The sequence below is a fragment of the Diadema setosum genome, chromosome 15 (genome assembly GCF_964275005.1).
Source record: "Diadema setosum chromosome 15, eeDiaSeto1, whole genome shotgun sequence".
Classification (NCBI taxonomy): Eukaryota; Metazoa; Echinodermata; class Echinoidea; order Diadematoida; family Diadematidae; genus Diadema; species Diadema setosum.
This window is the reverse complement of record NC_092699.1, coordinates 28,503,698-28,527,875: the sequence shown is the minus strand read 5'-3', so window position 1 is coordinate 28,527,875 and position 24,178 is coordinate 28,503,698. Positions and strand designations below refer to the sequence as shown.

General features: G+C 36.9%; 1 protein-coding gene across 1 annotated transcript in view; it reads right to left on the bottom strand.

The window, feature by feature from the left end:
• Positions 1 to 3,007: 3,007 nt before the first annotated feature.
• The window catches only part of LOC140238644 (complement factor H-like), a 35,442-nt gene continuing 14,271 nt past the window's right edge, over positions 3,008 to 24,178 (bottom strand). Inside the window, exons 7-14 of the mRNA XM_072318543.1 lie at positions 11,945 to 12,136; positions 10,779 to 10,964; positions 9,521 to 9,688; positions 7,362 to 7,441; positions 6,682 to 6,739; positions 4,630 to 4,842; positions 3,548 to 3,709; positions 3,008 to 3,024 (exon numbers count right to left, since the gene is read on the bottom strand). Coding sequence (XP_072174644.1) covers positions 3,008 to 3,024; positions 3,548 to 3,709; positions 4,630 to 4,842; positions 6,682 to 6,739; positions 7,362 to 7,441; positions 9,521 to 9,688; positions 10,779 to 10,964; positions 11,945 to 12,136 — 1,076 coding nt within the window. The remainder of the gene's footprint in view (positions 3,025 to 3,547; positions 3,710 to 4,629; positions 4,843 to 6,681; positions 6,740 to 7,361; positions 7,442 to 9,520; positions 9,689 to 10,778; positions 10,965 to 11,944; positions 12,137 to 24,178) is intronic.

Here is a 24,178-nt window from a genome sequence, read left to right as displayed (position 1 = left end):
AACTTGCACTAAAATGTTTGATTCCATCACCGGTGCTCCGTTCTAACATTGGCTGCCAATTCGGGGGGGGGGGGGGGGGGGGATTATTTTCAGGATTCTATTATTAATGGATCATTCAGTCTCTCTTTCCCCCGCATACCTGCGTGACTCATAGCCCGACACGAAGTCTACGTTCGTCATCAGATGCACTGTTACTTCAAACACCCAGAATAAAACATGGACGGGAGGTTCGTGCCTTCTCCTTTATGGGATAAAAACTATGGAATTAATGACCTATTCAGTTACGCTGGTTTTCATCCACAGAAATATTCAAATCCAAGCTAAAAAATTATTTGTTCCTCTCACATTGATAGGATTTATAACTGCAATCCATTATTATGTTCAGAAAAATTGCGTTCCTTATCTGGTGTTTGCTTGTTGCTTGTTGTTTTCTTCCCTGTTGATATTTTTGAATACATCTATACATTTTTCTTTTCTTTTTTGAAACGCAGTGAGCGCCGAAAGGTGTACATGTGCGCTATACAAATAGCCACTATTATTGTTATTTATCATTATTATTATGTCGTCCCCTCTGTAGAGACAAACACTTTGTCCACCCCCCCCCCCCCCACGCCATTGGACATAAAATGGAAATGCCGTGTGCGAGAGACTCAATCCACGCATGGAAAATATCCCTCTTCATTCATTCATCGCAAAGAGCATGGCGCACAACCCGGTGAAGTGGTCTACCCCAAGTAACTCGCAACACCCAATGAAAGAGCAGCTACGTACTATCAGGACTATAGTTCCACTTACTCTGAGCTATCAATTTATCTTCTCAGATGAAAATTAAAGCAAATAATTTATTTTATTTTTTTTACTTTCAGCTCTTAGCAATGTTCACGACGATTCTACGTTACATCGAGTCATTTTAGATTAACTATGAAATCAAAGCAGGTTATTGAAATCCCTTTTCTCCCTGCATCAAGATTTCAGTGACGCTGATATGTTGTTAATATTACGCAAATTGGACATTTTTCTGCGACTGAACTCATACAAGCGATTTGTCGTGTCATGAAGACTAAAATACATTTTTATCAAACCATGCTGGGGTAAAGATCACCATGGATCACAGTTTGCAGAAATCGAAAGAAAGAAAAAAAAAAGTTGTAAAAATTCCAAAGGTTGTGTATCGAGGGAAAAAAATACATGTATAAGGTACACAACACAAACACAGTTGAGAGAGAACATCCTGGCTATTAGCAACTTTATTTCAGTTTATTACACGTGTCACAAAAATCATTGCTTTTGTGTCAAAGACAATCCTGGAAGTGCAGTATATAACGAATCAGTATATGACAAACAAGCAGGCACGCCTAGACATGTTCACACACACACACACACACACACACACACACACATATTATCCATATATGCACACGTATGTGTGTGTGTGTGTGTGTCTGTGTTTTATTATTATCATTAAAATTTACACAAAAATCATTTAGTGTATGGTTAAAATCAAAACAAGACTCGACACTGACGTTTTTTTCCTTTTTCGCTTCCGACAATGAAATTTGGTGGCTTGTAAGCTGTTTGTGCCACCAACACATACCTTTCCTTGAAAGTGGTTATGGCTGAGCATTTATTTTTGGTGGACCCGGGCCACTGTTATTGTCGAGCAATGTGTATCGTGAATATAATATGTACCAGGTATGTTTAAATGCACAGATGAACATAAAATAATTCTCGGCCTGCTCTTTTCATTGATTTTACTGCATACATGTCGCAAAAGACACTCATCGACGAATTTATGTACATGTATTCATGTATAGACACACATGTTTTTAATGCATTTTTCTGGAGAAACCGTTTTATTTTTATGCTAAGCTACATTCCATCAAAATTTACATTCATATGTCTGTTCACAATGAATGAGTATAAAACCAGGTATCTAACCAATCTCATTAATGAAAGTTTGTCACTCGACACATGGTAAATGTGACGCGAAAAACACATACTACATTTAATGTATAAAATCACGACTCAATTAACCCTTGGATAAGGGGTTTGAAAACAATTATTTTAGACTCACTTCTTACAATTTAAGATCTTTGCTAAGCTTCTCGTTACCCAAGTTTAATACTCACTTTAAAACGTAATGACAAGCCTCACTTATAATTATGGGGCTAGATTGTGGAATAATCTGTTATCAGATCTGAAATCCCAATGTACGTGTACTTTCGATGGTTTTAAAAAGAAATTAGATCAATATTTTGAAAGAAAACATTGTAATATAATCTAGTAGAATACGCTTTTTTCAGATTATCATTCGGACATTGTAATATCGATATGGTTTGAGAGTTATTTTACTCACTCATATATTTATGTCATATTACCATGTCACTTTGCTCTAGTTTTCTTTTTTTCTGTGATTTAGTATGTTCGTATGTATTGTTTTGTGAAGTTACATCACCGTATTTTGTTTTGTTTTGTTTTTTATCTGTGCACGGACGTGCTGAAGAACAGCCATGGCTGAAGCTTGTCCTGTTCTGAAATAAAATATATGAATAAATGAATGAATGCTAGGAGGCATTTTGCATAACCGACACTTCTCCATCTTCTAAACTTGTGATTGGTCAATCGCATTGAATGGACCAGAGAAATTTAGAATTGTTTATGATATGTCTTTGATTGTATGTGTGTATGGGAATTGGTAAATGTGTGTGAGGGTTTGCATTATGGGTGTTGGTGTGTGCGCTTAGTGTATGAGCTGACTTTGACAACTTCATGTTGAGCTGAATTTATGTCATCTCATTCATTGGAGGGGAAATTAATTACGGCAGGTTTGAACGGCCAGAAGCAATTACTGATTATAAATCACTAATAAAATGTCACTGGCATGGCTTAAAGACTGTGTTCCGAGTATTATATCAAAGTACAAAAAAACACAATATGGCGAACTGATGCTTTATCTAACGAGGCATCATTGTCCTCTCTCTGCTTCTCATGTTCCAGGTGCTGTACTTCACAGTTCGGTTTTCACTGCGGGAGATAAAAGAAAGGACAAATAAAATTGGATGTTAGCTCTGTTTCAAAATTGCATGACAATGTTAAGATTATTACTAAGAGAGAATTCCAGTGCAGTTGAAAGTTAGTCGGAAAAGAGGAGTAACATTTTCTTAGCTCAACAATGAAAACTTCATCAAAATCAGATGAAAAATAAGGAACTTGTGACAAGTTTTGTCAGATTAATACTAAAGGATGTCATATCAGTTAATTGTCAGTGTTTTTACCTTTATCTATTCAGTTTATATCTAATTCGTTTTAATATCCATTTGTCTATTCACTCACCTATTAATCTTTTTATTAATTTATATATCTGTTAACTAATTCCCCTATTTTATGTATTTATTCATTCATTCACTCAGTAATAAAGAACGAAACAGAGAGATACGTATGCCTTTAAAATCTCACAGTGCATGTTCAGAAAAAGGCCGAAAACAATGAAATCGTCCGGAGGATAGTTCGAAGAACGAGTTTTCACGGAGAATTTCACATTACTTACGAGCACAGCGAATTCTTGGTTTCCATGTCCCGTCATTGCAGAACGCTCTAGGACCACCGAGTCTGACCATCCCGGTAGTTTGGGCGCACTGGAAGGTGTGCACCTCGCCATGGCGAAATAGCTCGCCCGCAACATCTGAATTGTCTGGTCCGGTGCAATTAGCTAAACGTGTATGGCAAAAAGTAAAAAGTAACAGATATCCTGATCATGGATACGCTAAAGTTCGATCACAACTGGTGGAGCAAAATGAAATTATTATAGTCCATGAGTGAATGGCTTGTCCATATACTTCTTTGCAAACTTGTTTCCTTTTTTTCACATTTTCCCTAGCAGCGATACGTGACTGTCGCGATCCCCCCCCCCATTCATTCTATTGGTAATCTCTTATGACCCCGTTATTCTCTGTTATTCTTAACCTGATTATGTACATGTAGGACAGGTAGGAAAGTCAACAATGAATATATGAAATGTATGATGTGTAATTTAAACTTCAGTGGTGCAGGAAAACGCACTTATGTAAGACTTTACGTAAGTGGAAAACAGGTTGCAGGCCTACGCCTGTCTACTTCCTACAAAACTTTATCATTATTCTGTCTGTTACAGCTAATCGAAGTTTCCCTCAGTGCTTTTTCTGATTTCAATGTAATGTTTAGATATCTATGTATAGTATGTGCCTTCAAACACATTTGTGTTTGTACAGAGGGTTGAAAAACGAGCAAACTCTGAAACCTGACTTATGAATAAATCTTGAATTAAATAGAACTTATTTATGCTTTCATTTTAAAATTACCTCCAACAGAATCGTGTCTATTAAGCTATTGCTCATATCAATGTCAGTGTTATCTGGCATATTGTTTTTGAACTTTTGAGGATCAAAAGTGGGAAATGTTTTTGTAACACCTAGTGCACAGAGTCAACTCAGACACATAGTTACATGTGTATGACAATGTATGATTTTTTTCGTACCTTGCTATTCATATACTATTCCCTACGTTTTGAATGTACATGATGGACAATGCCCGCAATTGACTTGATAAATGAATAAAAAGGAATGGCGTTGAAAATGGCGCCTAGATAGAAACCTCTGCAGACGGGAAGGTCTCCACCAATGGTGCCACTCCACGTTCCCTCGTTGCAGACGATCCGCCACGGGCCGTCCACGAACAGCTCGCCCTCGCACGAGAAGAGGATGGTGTCGGTGTGGTCGTACATGATCTGCTCCTGCTTCGCCTCGCCTGTAAGTTTGGAGGTGTGAATCACGCGTGTGTCGTTGAAAATTGGTGTCTGGCATTTGTCTGGAGGTATACGGAAAGACAAAATCTCAAAACAATTGTATTGGTCACACAAAGGAATCTATACAAGGGGCGGATCCAGGAATTTTGTAAAGAGGGGGTGCCTTTAAAAAAAAAAAATAAGGGGGGCGGGGTGCGCTCAGTGTGCTCCCCCTGAATCCGCCACTGTATACTGCTTTCTTTAGATAAACCTTCATGATCATGTACAAACGACCATATTTTCAGAGGTTGAAACTAAACTCTCTCTCTCTCTCTCTCTCTCTGTAAACCAGCAATGCTAGTTTACAGTAACTCTTTAGTATGAGCAACCAAAGAATGGACATACAGCACACCATGAAAAACGACAGGAAAATGAACATGCGTTACGGGCTGTGAATTTTACCAATACTATATACTTTTCTGCAGTAGCTAATTATGGGATTTGTGATTTATCAGGGGTTCACTCCCCCTCCCCCCCCCCAAAAAAAAAAAGAAGGGAAAAGTAACTTACACTCAATGAAATTTGTTAAAAAGCAGTTCATTACTTCTTTTAGGATGACAGCTTCAAACTTCCATAATACAGAAACATTCTAATGTATAATGGTGGCACTGTGAAGCTGCAACAGTGGGCAATCTGTGAATGAATCTTATGTAACGCCTGATAAGATTGTTGTTTTGCTGTTTTCATTATTTGTGAAAATGTTACTCGACAAACGAAGGAAGAACTGAACATACACTTTATTGGCTTTGACATGTATAGCAACTCTAGTAATCCGGCCTGGTACGTCATTACCCCAATATTCAGAAAAAAAAAAAATGTGACAAGTCATTCTAAACAGGAATTGGTGAACAAGGGAGACGTTTAAACATAATATAAAGTTTTTGGTACCTCAAAAGTTTCCCTGAGTTTCCTTGTCTTCGTTTGTGTTTCAGGTTAAAGTACCTTTCATATAACTAACACTGTGAGACTTACTCGCCCCAAAGTGCTCTCATGTCTTAGTAATCATGCAATAATGGTTTCGTACCAGAGCAGAGCGGGCTCTGAAAAATTCGAACGAGCCGTTAGTTTGACTCGACGCGGTACCGCTGGCTGTAGGTCAGTTAACGAAACACACACATTAGATACACACAAGTAGTTCAGTGTTGTTAGGCCCTTCCGAAAGACCGGACATGTACAAGTCTATGCACTATGACGATTGCTGTCTGTGACGTTATCGTTTCATTTTAAAACGACTGGTCGTGGAGAGTAATGAAATAAGCAGAGATCATATCGCCACAGGAAATTATGTAGTTACTAAGATGACTACAAGTCCTGTCGCCAAAGTATCGTTGCTGCGACCTTGCCATAAAACTGCAATAATTTGACGCGAAGGAAAAGTTTGTTCTCTACGTTTTCATAGCAAAATATCATGGAATACACAAACAGTATATTGGAAACTTATGTACAAGTTAAAAAAAAAGACTTGTAGGGGGAAGACATAATCACTAAATCCAGTTTCCATATGTACATGGTTGCTACTACTTATGATACCCCTTTTTGGGTAAACTGTAAAAAAAAAAAAAAACACACACAAAAAAAAAAACAGTCCATATCTTTCTTACTTGGGGTACAACTTTGGTGAAAACCTTATAAGATTTTCTTTATTCGTTGTTTGATTTACTCGTTTGATTACATGAAATGTATTTTAATCAAGATTATTGAAGTCCTTAATGTTTACGTTTGTGAGAATGTTTGTTTGCGTATGTATGTATGTATGTATGTGTGTACCCATAAGTAAACTCCTGAATATACTAAGTGTAAATTCGTGATCATGCCAAGTTGTTTACATCCATGCAGGGAAAAGGTTGATGAAAACGACTTACCCAATAACAGCGAGCCAGTGGTGTAAAACTGAGTCAAAAGTGGTCTGATCTTGAGTTCCTATAGCGGAATCATCGTCAGAGACAAAATGACATACGTAACAAGTTTACAAGCATACACACAATGATATAGACTACAAACATAATGATCACAAAACATGCACTAGCTGGAAGGTGCTAGAGACACAGAACAATGAAAACAAATGGAAAGGGTTGAGCTTCAAGAATAGTGAGCCAATCAGGTGTGTACGAAAGCGGGGGGGGGGGGGGGGGGGCAAACATGAAAAAAGGTGTTATGTATAGTGCCAGCGCTGATCCCTGGGCTATTCGGTGGTCAACCTGCGAAGGGTAAAGGGGGGGGGGGGGCAACATCAAACAAGTCAGGAACAATACAATGATGATGGTAATAAACGTGTGAAAGAATAACCACAGCATTAGTAGAGTGAAGGGGCAAACAGGATGAATAGAAAAAAAAAAAAAATATGTATGCTGGCGTACAAATGTGTTGCAAAAACTGCAAATGGAATCAAACCGACATGTGCACTGTACAACACGTTTATTTTCACTTAGTTGTTACCATAACAACTCAAGAGCATTGGATCCGGTTCCCATTGATTGGTTGAATTGCAGTAGGAGAACTCTGGGCCAATGGGAGTCTTGTTATCATCACATAGTAGGCCAACTCTTTGGTTGTGCTCGAAGTATTCATCCTCTGGATCCCCGTCGTAAGTGACACCATCTGGAACTTCAGGTTCTGGGCAGCCTGGGAAGTGAAACAGAAGACAAAACATGGCTCGTATGATCATAGTCAATCAGAAAAGCGTGTTTTAGAATGACTATAAGCCTCTTAGACCTAATGATCATGATGATACATTTTGTGGTGTAAGCAGTGTAGGGCAAATCAAGGCCGTGTTTCTACCTCCCTGGTCAGTGTGTATTGTGCATAAGGATGGAAATTGGTCAAGCTTTGGGGAAATAAAAGAATAGAACTCTCCTCCCCCTCCCCTCCTTCCCATCCTCTCCCCTCCCCTACCCCCAATTCGGTGGTTTACCTCCTTGGTTTACACCACACAACCCACGAATACACTGCGACACTGACCTACTGCGGGCAGCCCGCTGCGGACTGTTCTAGAACTTAACCATTGTTGGCATGTCCTGATAGACAACATATATCAATGAAAGGCTCGTAAATATCCTCAAATTCAAACAGAATATTAGATTCAAAAGAAATAGTGGATTCTACCTCACCCAGTGGCGTATCTGGGGGGGGGGGGGGGAGGGGGGCACGTGCCCCGGGCGCCACTCCTTGGGGGCGCCAAAAACGAAAAAACGAAAAAAAAAAAACAAGAACAAAAACGAAGAAGAAAAAAACAAACAAACAAAAAACAAAAAACTCGCCAGGACGGGGGGAGTAAGAATGGGGGGGGGGGGGGGGGGGAGGGAGGGGGCAGAAAACCAAATCGAATAAGATAAAAACAAAACATGTAATGATGATGACGCGGACAAAATGACAATGTTTATTGTGTTCACACAAGAATACAAAAATTTTCGGCTCGCTCGGTGCGCTCGCTCGCCAAAATTAATATAAAAAAAGAAGATAAGAACAAAACGTGATGACGCGGACAAAATGGCAATGTCTATTGTGTTCACACATGTCATTTTATATTAAAGCAGGCAAAATGTTACACGGAGCAGCGGCTGCAATTTCTTTCGTTCTGAAGCGATCGCCGATTGGACATACGTGGGGGGGGGGGGCGCAAAAAACAAATCAAACAAGATAAGAAAACGTAATGATGACGTGGAAATATACAAGTTTCGGCTTACTCGCTCGTACTAATTTAGAGTATTTTTTCAGGTCCTCAGTTTGTTGTTATAAATCGCTATCTATAAGGCCGTCACTATATCTTGATTAGAATTGTAAGATTTAATAAGCTAGAAATGACAAGGATTCCATGTTTTGTAAGTGAAATATAACAATTTTCGGCTCGCTCACTGCGCTCGCCCGCCAAAGTTCATCAAGATTTATTACATTTAAATCACCATCAGAAGACCGCTTTTTAAGTGCTTGAAAAAGCATATCTTGTGGACTTTTTTTTTAAAGTCCCTACCGGGATGGGGTTGGGGTTCAAGTTCAATTTTCAAGTTGATTTATTTCACTTCCAACAAACAAATAAGAAATACAAAGAAACGCTCATATACACAGACGTCATGAAATTGAACACTTTTTCAGAAATTAACGGCACAATTTTCGCGCTTGCCCCGGGCGCCGTTTTCCCTAGATTTGCCACTGACGTCACTTTAGGTCTCATACTCTTAAACTATTTCTCTAATTTGGCAACTGAATATTTGGATTCGAATTCATTATAGGACTCAATGACGAAATCCATGACAAACGTAAACGATTGTGGAAACACATTCAAAATAATTGTAGAACTTATTGATGGAAAAAAAAAAAACGAAAACGGGGTAGCTTACAATACACTATCTATTAGGCACTGTGATGAAATATTTATATTGATAATCATCTACTGTCATTCAAGTGCCGGTTTTTAAAAATATTTGGCGATTAGGCCTACCCGTTATCATTTGTCGTGTGTTTGCTAAAGTGGTAGGAAAAATAACGCCTTTCTTTCCACGACATTCAAGAAAATCAGGGGTTTTATACGTTTCTTTATTGGGTTTTTTTTCTGGGATTCACCCTGTGCTAGCTCTATTTCTAATATATTCCATAAAATATTCATGCATATAATATGCATCACGTCACGTTTAGGCCAAGCGGACCAGGACGAAGTAGATTTGGTTGTTCAGAATACTTCTTCCCGAAAGGCTTTTGTGTACTCACCAGTAGAGTCACAAGCGACATCAGGATTCCATTCGCCGTCGTCACAAGTCGTTGTGACAGTGTCACCCGAGTGTGGTAGGGAGTAACCAGACAGACACCGGAACACAACAACTTCCCCTGAACCGTAAATTCCCGTTCCGTTCGTATTATCTGGAGCTGCACAAGCCGCTGTAAGGTACAGTAATAAGGGCATTATTATGTTTAGCTCGAAGACTTTCACATAGTGGCATCACGCACCTCCTTACACACATACTCACTATACTCATAAACAACCAATGTTGATTTAGCGGAGGTCGTATCTTCGCTTGGAATATTTCTAATGTCACCTTGCGGTGTAACCATTTAGACACACTTTTAATTGGGTCTTTTATGTCCAAAGAATAGCATTTACAACGATGAATAAAAAAAAGAATGTCACTTTCGCTCCAATGAAACAAAGATCTTTGTGTAGAATAAGGCCTATCCTTTAAAAATATTTAAAGAACCTTTTCGTCTTGAAAATGAGATCAAGATTGAATAGAATCGCTACATTAATGTCCAACATTCTGAAAAAAAATATTGCAGTCGTAAAATCTGTTTGTTTTGTTTTGTTTTGTTTTGTTTTATTCTATTGTTTTATTTTGCTTTGCTTTTCACTGAAAGATGGCTGTCGTATTTTACTGCCACATTATGCTTTCCCACGTGAGGGCTTCAGACTGAAAATAAGATAAAAGGCCGTTCGCACTGGAGCAGTTTTGCGGCAGCGGTATGGAGGCAGCAAAAATCGCTCTTATAATATGTAAACGGCGCTGTAACAAGTCAGGCCCACACGTCATGTATATAACTCTTGGCCCTACACCTGCACACGAACAGTTTGGATTTCAGGGGGCAATGTGCACTCAAAATGTTTTCATTTGCCCAATTTAAATTACTGTCCAGGGTTTCTAATAAAACAATTCAGTACGCGAAAATATCATTAGGCTTCTCCCTGTCAATCACTCTGTCTTGATATATCATAAATTATGTAATACTTCTAAATTTTCTGATCAATGTTTAAAACTTTATCCCACATTGCTGTTTTCGTGTATTTGTTTGTTGTTGTTAGCTTAGAATACCTAATTTATTGTTGCGGATATAACTGATATCGCAATTATACAAAAGTAGGGTGTTAAGAATCTTTCATGCCCTATACACTCCTCACGCGGCCTCATTTCGTGAGACATGGTGATACAGCATAACTTTGGGAAGACTGTTTTTCTCTTAGGGGATTGCTTCTTACCTTGACATGATGGTAGGCCGGTCCCTTCGTAGTTCCAGGAACCATTAGTGTCACAGGTTGCAGAAGGAGGCCCAGTGACCCCTCCTTGAGGGCAAGAAAACTGAACCTTATTTCCGGGATCGTAGGAAGTTTGATCGGGAGCGGTGATTACACCGCCATCACCGACATTAGGTGGTCCACATGAGACTGGAACGAAACAAACAAACAGTTTCAATTGGTTCTTACTATGATGCAGATGACAGTTTATCATATAGCAGTCATATATGATGACAATGGTGTAATGCCGGAATAACAACCGTGCTTATCATCATCACCATCATCATCATCATCGTCGTCATCATCATCATCATCATCATCACGTTTTACACAAATGGCTGCTTTAAACCTCATTGGGATCATGATCACAAACACCATCATTCTTATTTTCATTTCATTTCCGTGTAGGAACTGGTCAATGGAACTCATCAAAGAAATGTACATGATAACAATTATCACGATATATGGTATATAATAATTATTGTTTTAATGATGATGTAACAGTAATAATAATAACATTGGCAAACTAAAAAAACAGGCGTTATTACGCATAAACAATATGTCCATTACAAATTTGTCCTACTATAAATGCACATTATTCCCTCTATATAAAATATCTCTCTTTCTCTCCTCTCCTCTCTCTATATCATATATACATAACTCACAATCATTCTTGATCTTGAATATGTTACAAAAAACAAATTATAAATATATATAACTCAAATTAATCCTTCATCTTAATGATATAATAAAAAAAAAAAACCTAATTAATAATGTTTGGAATAAAAAATTAGTGTGAAAATTACGTCCGCTAAAACTGATAGCAATATAGCATTGCAGAAAATCTAATCTACTATACTTTTTACTATACAATGTATAATTACTATAGGTCCTTTATTGTCGCACAGTCTTTTCATTTCACAATGTTCTGTTTACCTTATTCTCTGTTATCAAAGAAAATGAAACAGATATGTTTTGTCGAAAAATGAAATGAACTTTGACAATGTTTGAATTAAATTGAATTGAATTGAATTGAATTGAATTGATTTCAACTGAATTGAATCATACATGACAGTTGTAATCAACGAAAGTATCTTGAACGATGGCAGTATTATGGGGAGTTGATTTACCTGAAGTGCATGTTGACGTTGTGATATCTGGATTCCAAGTATCACTGCCATAGCAGAGGCCATACGTTGGCCCTGATATATCACTCCCATCGGAACATGACACATCCGCACGCATCCACTGTGGGTAGCTTGCCTGGTCAGGAGAAATCACTACGTTGGTATTGAGACTTGGCCTCACGCATGTGTTTTCATCTATACGGTAACAACAAAGAAAAAGGTAAATCGCGAGAGAAGAGACAGTTGGTAAGATTGTGTGAACAGTAGTTAGAGCATTCCCCGAAAAGTCACTTAAAGACGAAATGAAGAATAGTTTTCCAGGTCAATTTTAAACGCTTGCAAATCAAATACGTAAAATGGTTGTTCAAAATTCATAGAAACCAGTCGCATTGTATTTAATACAAAATGTCATATTAGAAAGCGGGGTTTTTTTAATATAATAACTGTTAATAGGAAAATAATTCCGTTCGTGAGCAGTGGATTTTGAACTCCAGATAAACTCTAGATCCACTGGGTCTCTTGTGTCTTTCTTCTTTTCTTTTTCATGCTTGTTTTCTTTCCTGTGTATGTTTTTCTCGTACATATTATTGTAATCTCCTCATAGCTCATCTTGTGACTTTTTATTTCTGTCTGGATGTCTTTGCTAATAGTTTCATATTTTCATCTTTACTATAGTGGATTAGGTAGGGGAGCACCAGGTCTAGCCTGACCAGACACCAGACACCAGACAGGGCTGTGTATACAGTGCGTATCAAAAAAAAAAAAAAAATGTAATCCAACTTTGGAGGGCTACAATTTTATAAATGCCAGCTTTGGAGAGCGCAATATCAAATGTGAGGAAAAAGGAATTCTTCCTCTTTCCATTGATACCTAATCATGTTGACAAATGCCGTGCATGACTGAGCACATGAACTTTAAAGACAACAATGACAAATTGCTCTTTTTCCAAGTCTGCGTGTAATTCTTCAGGAACGATGCATGTCTCACTGCGTGGATGAGATCTGTCAATGAAAGTGGCCAAATAGGCCAACCTGTACGAATGCAGGTTTGTGTTATTGGGTTTGTGTTTGTGTCTGCGTGTAATTCTTCAGGAACGATGCATGTCTCACTGCGTGGATGAGATCTGTCAATGAAAGCGGCCAAATAGGCCAACCTGTACGAATGCAGGTTTGTGTTATTGGGTTTGTGTTTGTGTCTGCGTGTAATTCTTCAGGAACAATACATGTCTCACTGCATGGATGAGATCTGTCAATGAAAGTGGCCAAATAGGCCAACCTGTACGAATGCAGGTTTGTGTTAAGGGTTTGTGTTTGGGGTTTCTCCTGACATTTTATGGTGTTTAACTTTAACATGGTGAGAAAATGGATGATGGTTTACTCTCTATGGGAAGGACCAAGTTATCAACAACGTGGTCATGTTAAAGGTTATGAACCATGAAAGGTTAGAAGAAACCCTAAACACGAACCTGCAATTGTGCAGACTGGCCTGATGATTTGACCACTTTCATTGACAGATCTCATCCATGCAGTGAGATGCATTGTTCCTTCACAAAACACGCAAACTTGGAAAAAGCGCAATTTGTCATTGTTGTCTTTAAGTTCATGTGCTCAGTGATGCATGATATTTGTCAACATAATTAGGTATCAATGGAAAGAGAAAGAGTTCCCCTTTCCTCACTCTCAACATTGTGCTCTCTATAGCTGACAATTACAAAATTATAGACATCCAAAGTTGGATTACCCTTTTTTTTTTTATACGCACTGTAGTTAAACCAGGGCGTTGGGACCCCTTCATGACTAATCTTAACGTCATTTTCACAATGCGTAGAGATCAAATTTTTAACTAGATTGGACAGGAATAGAAGAACAACGTGTGTGGTTACTTGCCAATTATTCAAAACACCATGGCCAAGTATTGACTTGAGCCACTGTTCCCAAAACCCCTCCCCATTTTGAATTTCTACTCGTTGCAAATGAATTTGAATAGTCGAATAGACAGAAAAGTGCGAAAGAATGAATTTGAAATTTTAAAATGGCGAATGTCATAGCTCATTTTTTCAAATGAATTGGCGCAATTTTCAATTTAATCACTTTCCTTTCGTTCAAATTCGTTATTCGTGTAACAGACATTTCGAAAGAGTGCAATTTAGATTAGGGGCATAAGATTTAAGATTTGAACATTCAAATTCATTTCAAATTTCCAATCCTTGCATCTTCACATGGAAATCTAATGCACAAAATTTAGATCCATTTAGTTTTTAGAAACAAATTCGTAAAAATGATTTTTTTTTTTCAATCTGAATGCCCAGGAAATATCAGAATCGAATGCAGATAAAAAAAAAAATGAAAATCAAATAACACAACAACAAATATGAATATAAAAATGAATGTCCTTAACTGAAAAAAATGTAATGGCTGTAGTTGAGAAAAGAATTTGATGATTATGAATTAATTTGTGTGTTTTTTTGAAATTCATTTCAATGATTGGATTTAAAATTTGGAAGACCGATATCGATAGGTAGACGATAGTGTCTGAATTGTAAGACATGTAAATGAATTTGAGTGACACAGATATGAAGTCTGGATGTTGAGCGAGGAAAACGTATATTAGATTCATATTTGGTGTGTAAGAAAAAGGGAGAAATACAATGTTGACTAGCACACAACACTCAATAACAATGCATCCTTTGGACAAAAACAAAGAATGTCATCAAAATGATTCAGGTACCTTACAGTACATGTTATTAGTACGTGTGATTAAATGTTTTGTACCATATAAAGCTATTTCGTTTTCCACGAAGCACAGCACAAAAAATACTAAGGCCCTCAGGAAGTGTAAAACAATCATAATTATATTATAGGTACATAATACAGCTGAGAAATGTTGTACTAGAGTATTCCGTCAAGCCACGCTTATGCTGTAGCCCCACTGTATTATTCATTGTTGTATGTTTGATCTACGTTTTGCTGTAAATTGTGCAAAGGCAATGAAGACAAAATATTCTGTGAATAACTTATATTCATGTATGTACATGAATGTGTATGTGCAATGATGATACACGAACCAATATATGAAATCAAATCAAATCATGTTTTTTTTTTAATCGAAAGTAAAAAGGCCGATGCGAAATAAACGCGTAATGTATTGTAACTGAAAGTATCGAATAAGAAAAGTGATATTAACGTATATTGTTCTGATGAAGTATTAAATGTAAACGGGGGAGAAGGTAATTCGTGTGTGTAGAAATTAAACAAACATAATACTCTAAGCCGTATTATGATTACTATTACATTGACTGAAACATAATACATGCTAGAAGCTATGTTCATGCACACAGGAATTACGCTATGTATAATGAATAGTATGTACGCATGAAAATTACTGTACACACATTAAGGTTCATATTATGAATATGCATTCAAATTAAGTACTTACTATATATACTGTATCATACATACAACATTTAATGTATTACCTGCGCCACTAGCGTATCGGGCCGTTGATAATGAAGCTATCACAATGTTAAGTGCACAAAGTCTCCAACCCATGGTTTAATCCCTCTCCAATTTGGGATAAAAAGTGGAAAATCGTGTAGGGCGAAGAATACAAAGAGGGTATTGAAGATATAATTGTATGAGTCCAAGTCGAAACAGGTCCACTTGAGCTTCCAATCTCACGAACATTTCAGGCTAATTCTTCTGTACTTTGACCGTAAGCTAGGTGCAAGATATGATTCTAGATAACGTATGGCAAGATTTATAATGTATGCGTTGCTATTTAAGAGCAAACAGAGCAAAGTTTCGTTTCAAGGTATAATTTAGTGATGGGCAAGATAAGGGGGTTGCGAAAGGGCATTCTCCTTTCTTTGCTGATATCAGTGTTCACACAAATTACAAGATAATCAATAAAATGAATGCCATGGGGAGATTATATGTGACCGTGCATCACGAAACGAACAAAAAGTCGCACCTCTTGATTTTACGTGAGGACTCAAAAAAGGTGAACCGGGTCAACTGAGTCAATATTGAGTTTTTCATATTTTCTGAAGGAACTACCCTTCTTTTACATTATTCTTAAGTTTGGGATCATCAAGTGCATTTTCAGCAGTTTTTCTACAACTCTTTTTTGTAGAATAGAGAGATCAGGTGTGTCTTAATGGCCCCTTTTCATTTCTTGATAACCCTTTGCACACTCTTCACTTTCAAGTCTGATAACTTTTGAAGGAATAAAGCAACTGCATTGAAAGTTGGCATTAATCATGGACAGAATGTGTTTATAGAGCATGCTCAATTTCAACTTAATCTAATAATGTCTTCATTGTTGTTGCCTCAGTGGTTTACTTCCTCTTCTTGTCCCATTCATCGCACAGCTAGCATGATTTGGTAAAGATTACGCGCTTGAATAAACAGATAGATCCTATACTTCAGAGCCTCTTATCTCAGTTCACACTTTTCCAGAATGCGTGCTTTCTTTCCAATATTTAGATCGGTTAGGAGAGTCCATTTCAAATGAGCTATACATCATTTCAAAACTTAGAGTCTGCTCTTTCAGAATCTGCTCTTAAAGGGACTGTGCAGTACTGGTTGAGGTAGGGATTCATGTTTTGAACATTCCTAAGTGAGATAATGAAAAGCCTATCATGAAATATGAAAGAGCATGTAATCTTAAAAAGGATTCAACGTTTATTTGATGAAAATTGGTTTTCAAATGGCTGAGATATCCAAAAAAGTGCTAATGATAAAAGGCGACATGCCCCAACTTTATTAGTTTCTCTTTGTTTCACCTTGTTTTTGGATATCTCAGCCATTTCAAAACCGATTTTCATCGAATAAACTTTTGATACCCCTAGAACTGCATGCTCTTTGACATCTCATAAAGTGGTTTCTGAATATCTCACAAAACGTTAAAAGCTAAATCTTCACCTCGACCAGAACTGTTCACACCCTTAACTAAAGATCCATGTCTGGCGACTTTTTGTTTGTTGTGTGAATCATGGTCTCATATTTTCTTCGAATATTTGAATTGAGATGAAAGGACAAGTTTAATGGTGTTAATGACGATAAAAGATGTCTTTCACCGCAAATCCAGAAAATCTGAAGGTATCAAGACTTTCATTTAATCTTCTCTTTTGAATGGCACGTAACATATTTGTATATACACCCTTTTACAGTCACGCTTAGTTGTGGTATAGTATTAACAAAATCCAAACACATACACATAGTACAAGATAATGCAATGATTCGCTGTATACCACTTCGAATGAAATGTGATGCGGTGTTGAATTAACAGCCCATATTGCTACACAGCACTCGTAAAAGGAACACATGATGGGTGTAGTCAGATTTCCCCTATAAAGTACTCCGAAAGGTGGACATGTGCGCTATACAAATAAACACATTTATCATTATTTATAATTATCATTATGTCGTGCCCTCTGTAGAGACAAACACTTTGCCTCCTGATAGGACATAAACTTGAGGTCCCGTGTGTGAAAGAGGTACAGTCCATTCATGAAAAAGAACCCGCTTCATCTATTCATCGCGAAGAGCAGGGCGCATAACCCGGTGAAGTTGTCTAGCCCAGGTACTCACAAAGCCCAGTGGAGGACCACGCAGTTAGGGCAGCTTCATTGATACGAGCTTTCCAGTCATCTTGTCAGTTAAGAATGAAAGCAAGCAGTTTTATTTTGTTTACTTTCCTCTTTGCAAGGTTCTTGAAGAATCTAGATTAAATATATCGAGTCATTTTAGATTAACTATCAAATATCAAACAAACCATTGAAATCCTTTTTCTCCCTACAGCAAGATTTGGGTGACACTGAAACGTTATAAATATTATGCAATATTATGCAAATTAGAGTGGCCCTTTTTAGGACCACTCACATACTCCAGAAAGAATGTTGCACCGTGAAGCCTTCTACTATTGTCTACCACCCAACGTTCTACCACTACGGAAGCCTTCAAAGATTTCAGAAATTTTACAGTTACTAATCTCTTACAAGCGATGTACCATATCATGAAGACAGATTTCTTTTTTTTTAATCATAACATGCTGTGGTAAAGATTGTACAACCTGTTACAAAAATAAAACATTTCCCACTTTTGATCCTTAATAGTTCGAAAACTATACATCAGATAACACTGTCATTGATATCAGTAATAGTTGAATAGTATGAATAGTGTAAAATTTAGTTGGAGATGATTTGCATATAAGAGCATGAATCACCTTCATTAAATCCATGATTAATTCTAAAGCTTAGTTCTAGATTTTGGTCAAATTTGAACCATCTGTATACAAAATTGAACTTGTCACAGGACCAATGAAGTGTATGTGAGTTTTGCTTACAATGACCCTGAACAATAGCCATTAATACCATGAATAACACCTTTTCAGAGCACTCCTGACCAGGCTTTTGGTCTAGCTCTTGCTCAAAGGCACATGCATACTTTATCAATAATTTATGATGGATTGCCATGGGCAGTGGTAGTCTGAATTTATGGTAAAGCATAAAATGCATGCACATGAAAAGCAAGCGCATGTTTGCATGTGCTTGCATACCCTATATTCATAATGAATAAAGACACCTATGAAAGTGCGACTTCTCATGAATATGTAATAGAGCATTCAAACCCTGGTCAGTTTGCTGTTCAGGACAATTGTCTGGGTGTTAACACACACTTCTATTCACACCAATATACCCCTGTGAAACAGTAAAGTTTTGTACAAAGGGTTGAAAATAGAGCAAAATCTAAAACATAACCGAAAAGTAAATCTTTGATCTGATAAAACTGATTTGTGCTTTACTTTCCAAATTACCTCCAACAAAAATTGTACACTATTCAGCTCTTGCTCATATCAATGTCAGTGTTATCTGATGAATAGTTTTTGAACTATTAAAGGTAGGGGATACCTTTTACAGACCTCCCAAAATGCAGCAAAACATTAAATATGAACCTCAGGGGACTTGTTTAGGTCACTGCTGAGAAATTTGGAAGTCAACAGTTATCTACAATTTGAATAATGCACAAAACTCAACTACTCAGTAGTTCTGTGTGTCAGCCACACTTAAGCCTTTTTGTTGCAGTCTTCTGTATTTTTTTATCTATAAACACAAATCTAAAAGTATAAGAGCTGATGTAATAACATACAGAGTGTGTGGCAAGAATGTATGTAGGAATGTTTGTAAGTTTTGATGAACTTTCTTCACAAAATATACATGATGGACACACATGCAGTGCATAGGTCTGCAAAGGTAGCCTAGTAATGTACTGGAATTTACGGTGAGCCCCGAAAAAAATTCAATTCAAAATCTAACGGTCAATAAAAATGTACTAAATGTTACCTTCCACTTTCAATACTTTATGGGAGTTTCTAAAATGATACTCTCCTCAACATACCACTGTATTTATACAACTCTTCATTTAAGGCATGCAAATGGGATTCCCTACCTTTAAGGATCAAAAAAGATATTTTCTTCTTCTCTCATGATACCTAGTATATATATATATATATATATATATATATATATATATTCATATATATATATATATATATATATATATATATATATATATTCATATATATATATATATATATATATATATATATTCATATATATATATATATATATATATATATATATATATATATAAATGTCATGACTTATATACGAATATCAATTTCATTTCATTTTGTTTAAAGGGGCTGGGAAAACGCTGTCTCGATGAGATGAAAAAACACACATTTGCTTTTTTTTTTTTTCTAATGAGGTTACTCCAGTGAATTTCATTGTGTTGAGTGAGTGCTAAATTATACGAATCACTCAACTGGACTAAACTTAAAAGGGAGCACTGCTATACGAGAAACTTCCAGTGGGCTACATATCTACCTTTTCAATGCCAAACATTGATTTCAAAGAAGGCAAGGTATTATTAACTTTATTTTCTTTATTATTCTTTGCATGTGTACATACAGAAGGCTTAGGAAGACAAATTTTATAAATCTTGCTTCCCGGCCGCGATATCCTTTGTCATCAATTGTCACATTTGTGTGTTTGCGCGAGTGTGTGTGTGTTTGTGTTTGTGTGTATTATACATAAAATCTTACATATCTGCATCAAAAATTTACACAAAAGCATTTAGTGCACAGTGTAAATCACTTGTTTCTATTTATCTACATGTACACATAAACTATATGCAGCATATAAACAGGATGTCATACATGTTATAAATATATATTTAATTTCTTTATTATGTAATAACTAAATGAAGAATGAGTCTCAAATACGCCGTGTGTAGATCCAAAAAGAAGGTTTTCATTCACAAAATTTTCAACCCACCTAGGCCCTTCGTCAGCTTAGTATTTCATTCTCCTTATTATTATAACATTCGAAGTCCAGCACGTGGAAAATTCCAAGATGAAGATATATACGTATATATATGTATATATACAATATGCATGTATATATATATATATATATATATATATATATATCACGAAGGAAAACTCAGGAAATGATTCTCGCTTCTGTTTTCATTGGGAAAGACGAACATTGAATATTCTGATTTATGACATCTGAGAAAATTTGTATTTAGCAAAGCAAAGGTCTTTCTTTTCTTTATAGATACATATAAAGTGTTAAATCTAAACAATAATCCATTAAAATACACTTTCGCAGCAAGAGCTCTATGTCTGAGAATGAAGACACTTTCTCAGGTATGTTTTCCCCAGTAGTGTAATCTGTAACAATATCATTAACGTACGGATATTATTGCCCAACAGCCATTGGTTTATAGACAGAGTCTTATCATCTTCAAAGCTGCTGTTCTTCACGAATCTACTTCAGAGCTTATAATCTTATTCTCAATTGTCAAATAATTTGACTCAAATAATCACCTCAACTAATATCTTCCTTTTAAATTTATTCTACAAGCTTTTCAGCGGCTTTTACTGTGGAAGAAAACTCCAAAATCTCGTCCTTAAATTCCAAGTAATTTGATGCAGCAGCTAATGTTTTCCTTTAAAATCCATCTTACAATCTCTTTTGCAGACTTTTTATGGAAGCTAATTCTAAATTTGTGACCAAATAATTATCTGGTTATCAAGGATTCTAATTGATATGTATTTTCCAAACTCGAAATTATTTTCTTTTATTTCAATTGAAAATTATCATGTTGTATTTTTAAAACTACTTCATTATCTCTATTGGCGTATCAGGACAACTCCCCCGGAGGACTAGTCCCCCGGGGACTACTCCCACCTGACAGCTCCCCCGGAGGACCACTCCCCCGGAGGACGTCTCCCCCGGAGGACTACTCCCCCGGAGGACGTCTCCCCCGGGGGACAACTCCCCCGAGGGACCACTCCCCTGGAGGACCACTCCCCCGGAGGACCTCTCCCCCGGGGGACAACTCCCCCGGGGGACAACTCCCCCGGGGACAGCTCCCCCGGGGGACAACTCCCCCGGGGGACAACTCCCCCGGGAGACAACTCCCCCGGAGGACAACTCCCCCGGAGGACAACTCCCACCTGACGACTGCCCCGGGGACGTCTCCTGGGGGGCAATCCCATAACTGAACAGAGATGTTTCTTATTCCTGTCCTAGAAATTAATATTGAATTCATCTGTGTAAAAACAGTATTCTTTTTATACAGAATTTAAATTAAAGTTAACGTTACCTAAGACACGTCCATCTTTATAACAAAGTTTTTGAAATCTCAGCACAAAGTTTTTACTTTTGTACACGCTACATGTAATGTCGAAAAAAGTAGAAACGCAGGTCCATTTTATCACTGAAAGTTGGTCAAGAGATAAACACATTGACGGAAACACGCTTTTGAGGGGAGAGTTCATTCCTTAGCATGTACCTGTTATTCTTCATTATTTTATAATATTTTAAGAAGTCCATTCTTTGATGATTTTCCTTTTCTTTTTGCAATTCATGATTATGATAAAGAATATGTTAAATGAAAGACAGATATTATTCAGAGGGGTGAAGGCTCAAATTTTTTAGTTTCTTCAGTTTGTCTCCCTCTACAAAGGAATATGTTGTTAGAAATACCCTTTCAATGGGGTTATGATTTTCATCTTAGATTCTTATGATAGTTACTATCCTATATGTCACTGTCAGTAATACTTTATTGTGCAATTTTCGTTTGTTATGTTGACTGTGAATTCATCTGAACATCATTACAATTCTTAATGTCGGAGAAATAATTGACAGGAAAAAATATGAATATTCTGTTCCTGAAAAGACTTGAACGTGTAAAAAGGTAATATCTTCCAACAGCCCTGGGAAAGCACACCCGCACGACCAACACAAATCTCTCAACCACAAAGATGGGATTTGCTTGAAAATTGAGTTTTGTTTCACACAGTTTTATTTGATAACGTTTGAACATGAAAAACAAAAACAAAAAAAAAAATGTCTAGCGTATATGAAGTTAGTATGCAAACAACACTTTTGCACGTAATGGTATACCGGAGATTGTGGTATCAGATAATGGTACACAGTTAACAAGTGACCAGTTCAAAGAGTTTGCTTGTCAGTACCAATTCAAGCATGTCACGTCTTCATCACTTTCTACGTAGCAATGGGAAAGTTGAAAAGACAGTACAAATTGCAATGTCTAATGAAAAAGGCAATGAGAGATGGAACAGATCCAGGTTTGGCATTTCTTGACTATCGGAACACACCGATCGATGGGATAGATGCTAGTCCTGCACAATTGTTGATGCAGAGGAGGACAAGGACCACCCTGCCAACAGCTAGTCAGCTGCTGAAACCAAAAGTAATAAAAAATGTGCAAACAAAGCTGACCAAGAAACAAAAGTGCAGTAAAATTACTTTGATCGAAGCGAAAAGCGTTGTTGTTTCAAAGACAAAGTTTCCAAAAAGTTGCATAGTGGAATGCGAAGGAAAAATGCTCCTGTCAAAACAGAATTGACATCACAAGAGGTACAGCGGAAAACAATCCTTAATGCAACAAAGCTAGATGACTCAACATAATATCGTATCACAAGATCAGGTCAAAAATATGGACCAGTGTAAAAACTTATCTATCTTATAGGATAGATACCGGAATTTGACGGGAAATGAAATGACAATGATCACGGAATTGTGATAATGTTTAGATGTTGAACTATTCATCTGGAGAGAAGAGAGTTGGTTACATTTTGAGTGCAATAAAAGTGTTTCATCTAACTTATCAAAAGTAACAGCTTTGTCGATTATTATAAGAGAAACAATGATTAACGTTTCTTCAAAGACAAAGATAACACATTTCTAAAAGTGAACAAAAGTACAGTTTACAAAACAATCACAAGTATTCCTCCAAGTGTGAAGAGCGAGATTGAATTTACGTCGTTATAAGAGTGCGTTGTAATGTGTCATACAAAGTCGTGATATCTCAATATTGAAGTGAAGTGTTACTCACTTTACAAGTATCAGTAATGTTTGTGTTTATAAGATGTGTTGCTATGATTACACATGTAGTAAAGTTGAATGTAAGATATAAGATATGGCAAGTCAAACACGCCCAGACAAGACGTATTTCCATTATTACTCAAATAGGACAAGTATATTGTGTGAACAACGTATCAAATAATTGCCATGATAATCCTAAAAAGACAATGGCTTACTAATTAAGTTTCAGAGGTAGTTGATAAATGAAAAAATCTGTGTGAAAAAGAGAAACTTTACTTTTCTAAAAAAAGGGAGATGCCAAATGTTTGAAATTAGTACAGTTTGAACGCAAAGACTAGTGCCTAGCTATGCAGCACCAACCAATCCGCACAGAGATGATGCTGTTGCTATGCTCTATAGTTACTCCTCTCGAGAAACCCCGGAGGTAGATGTACTACCTCAGCAAACTTCCTTACTTGCACCCAAGACCTAGAAGAATAAAAACATATCAACCCATCACCTGCGTGTTAACAAAATGTGCACATATACTTTTTGACCAGTGTCCGTTTCTTCCCTTGGGCATCCGATGCAATCGATATCGCTAAAGCATTTGCATTGTTCAAACTCGTCATGATTGTAATACAAGGTGTACAACTAATTACTGCCAAGATCGTGTGCTTATTCTGACTGATTAAAGAAACAACTAAGGAACTCTCTAAATAACAGGCTAAATATTACAGTCGTCATCCCTTGATATCTCTTAGAGATGGGCTAAAGAGGATGACATTTTCAGAACATGCTCATCACACCTTAGTTTGATGACTTTGTGCCTA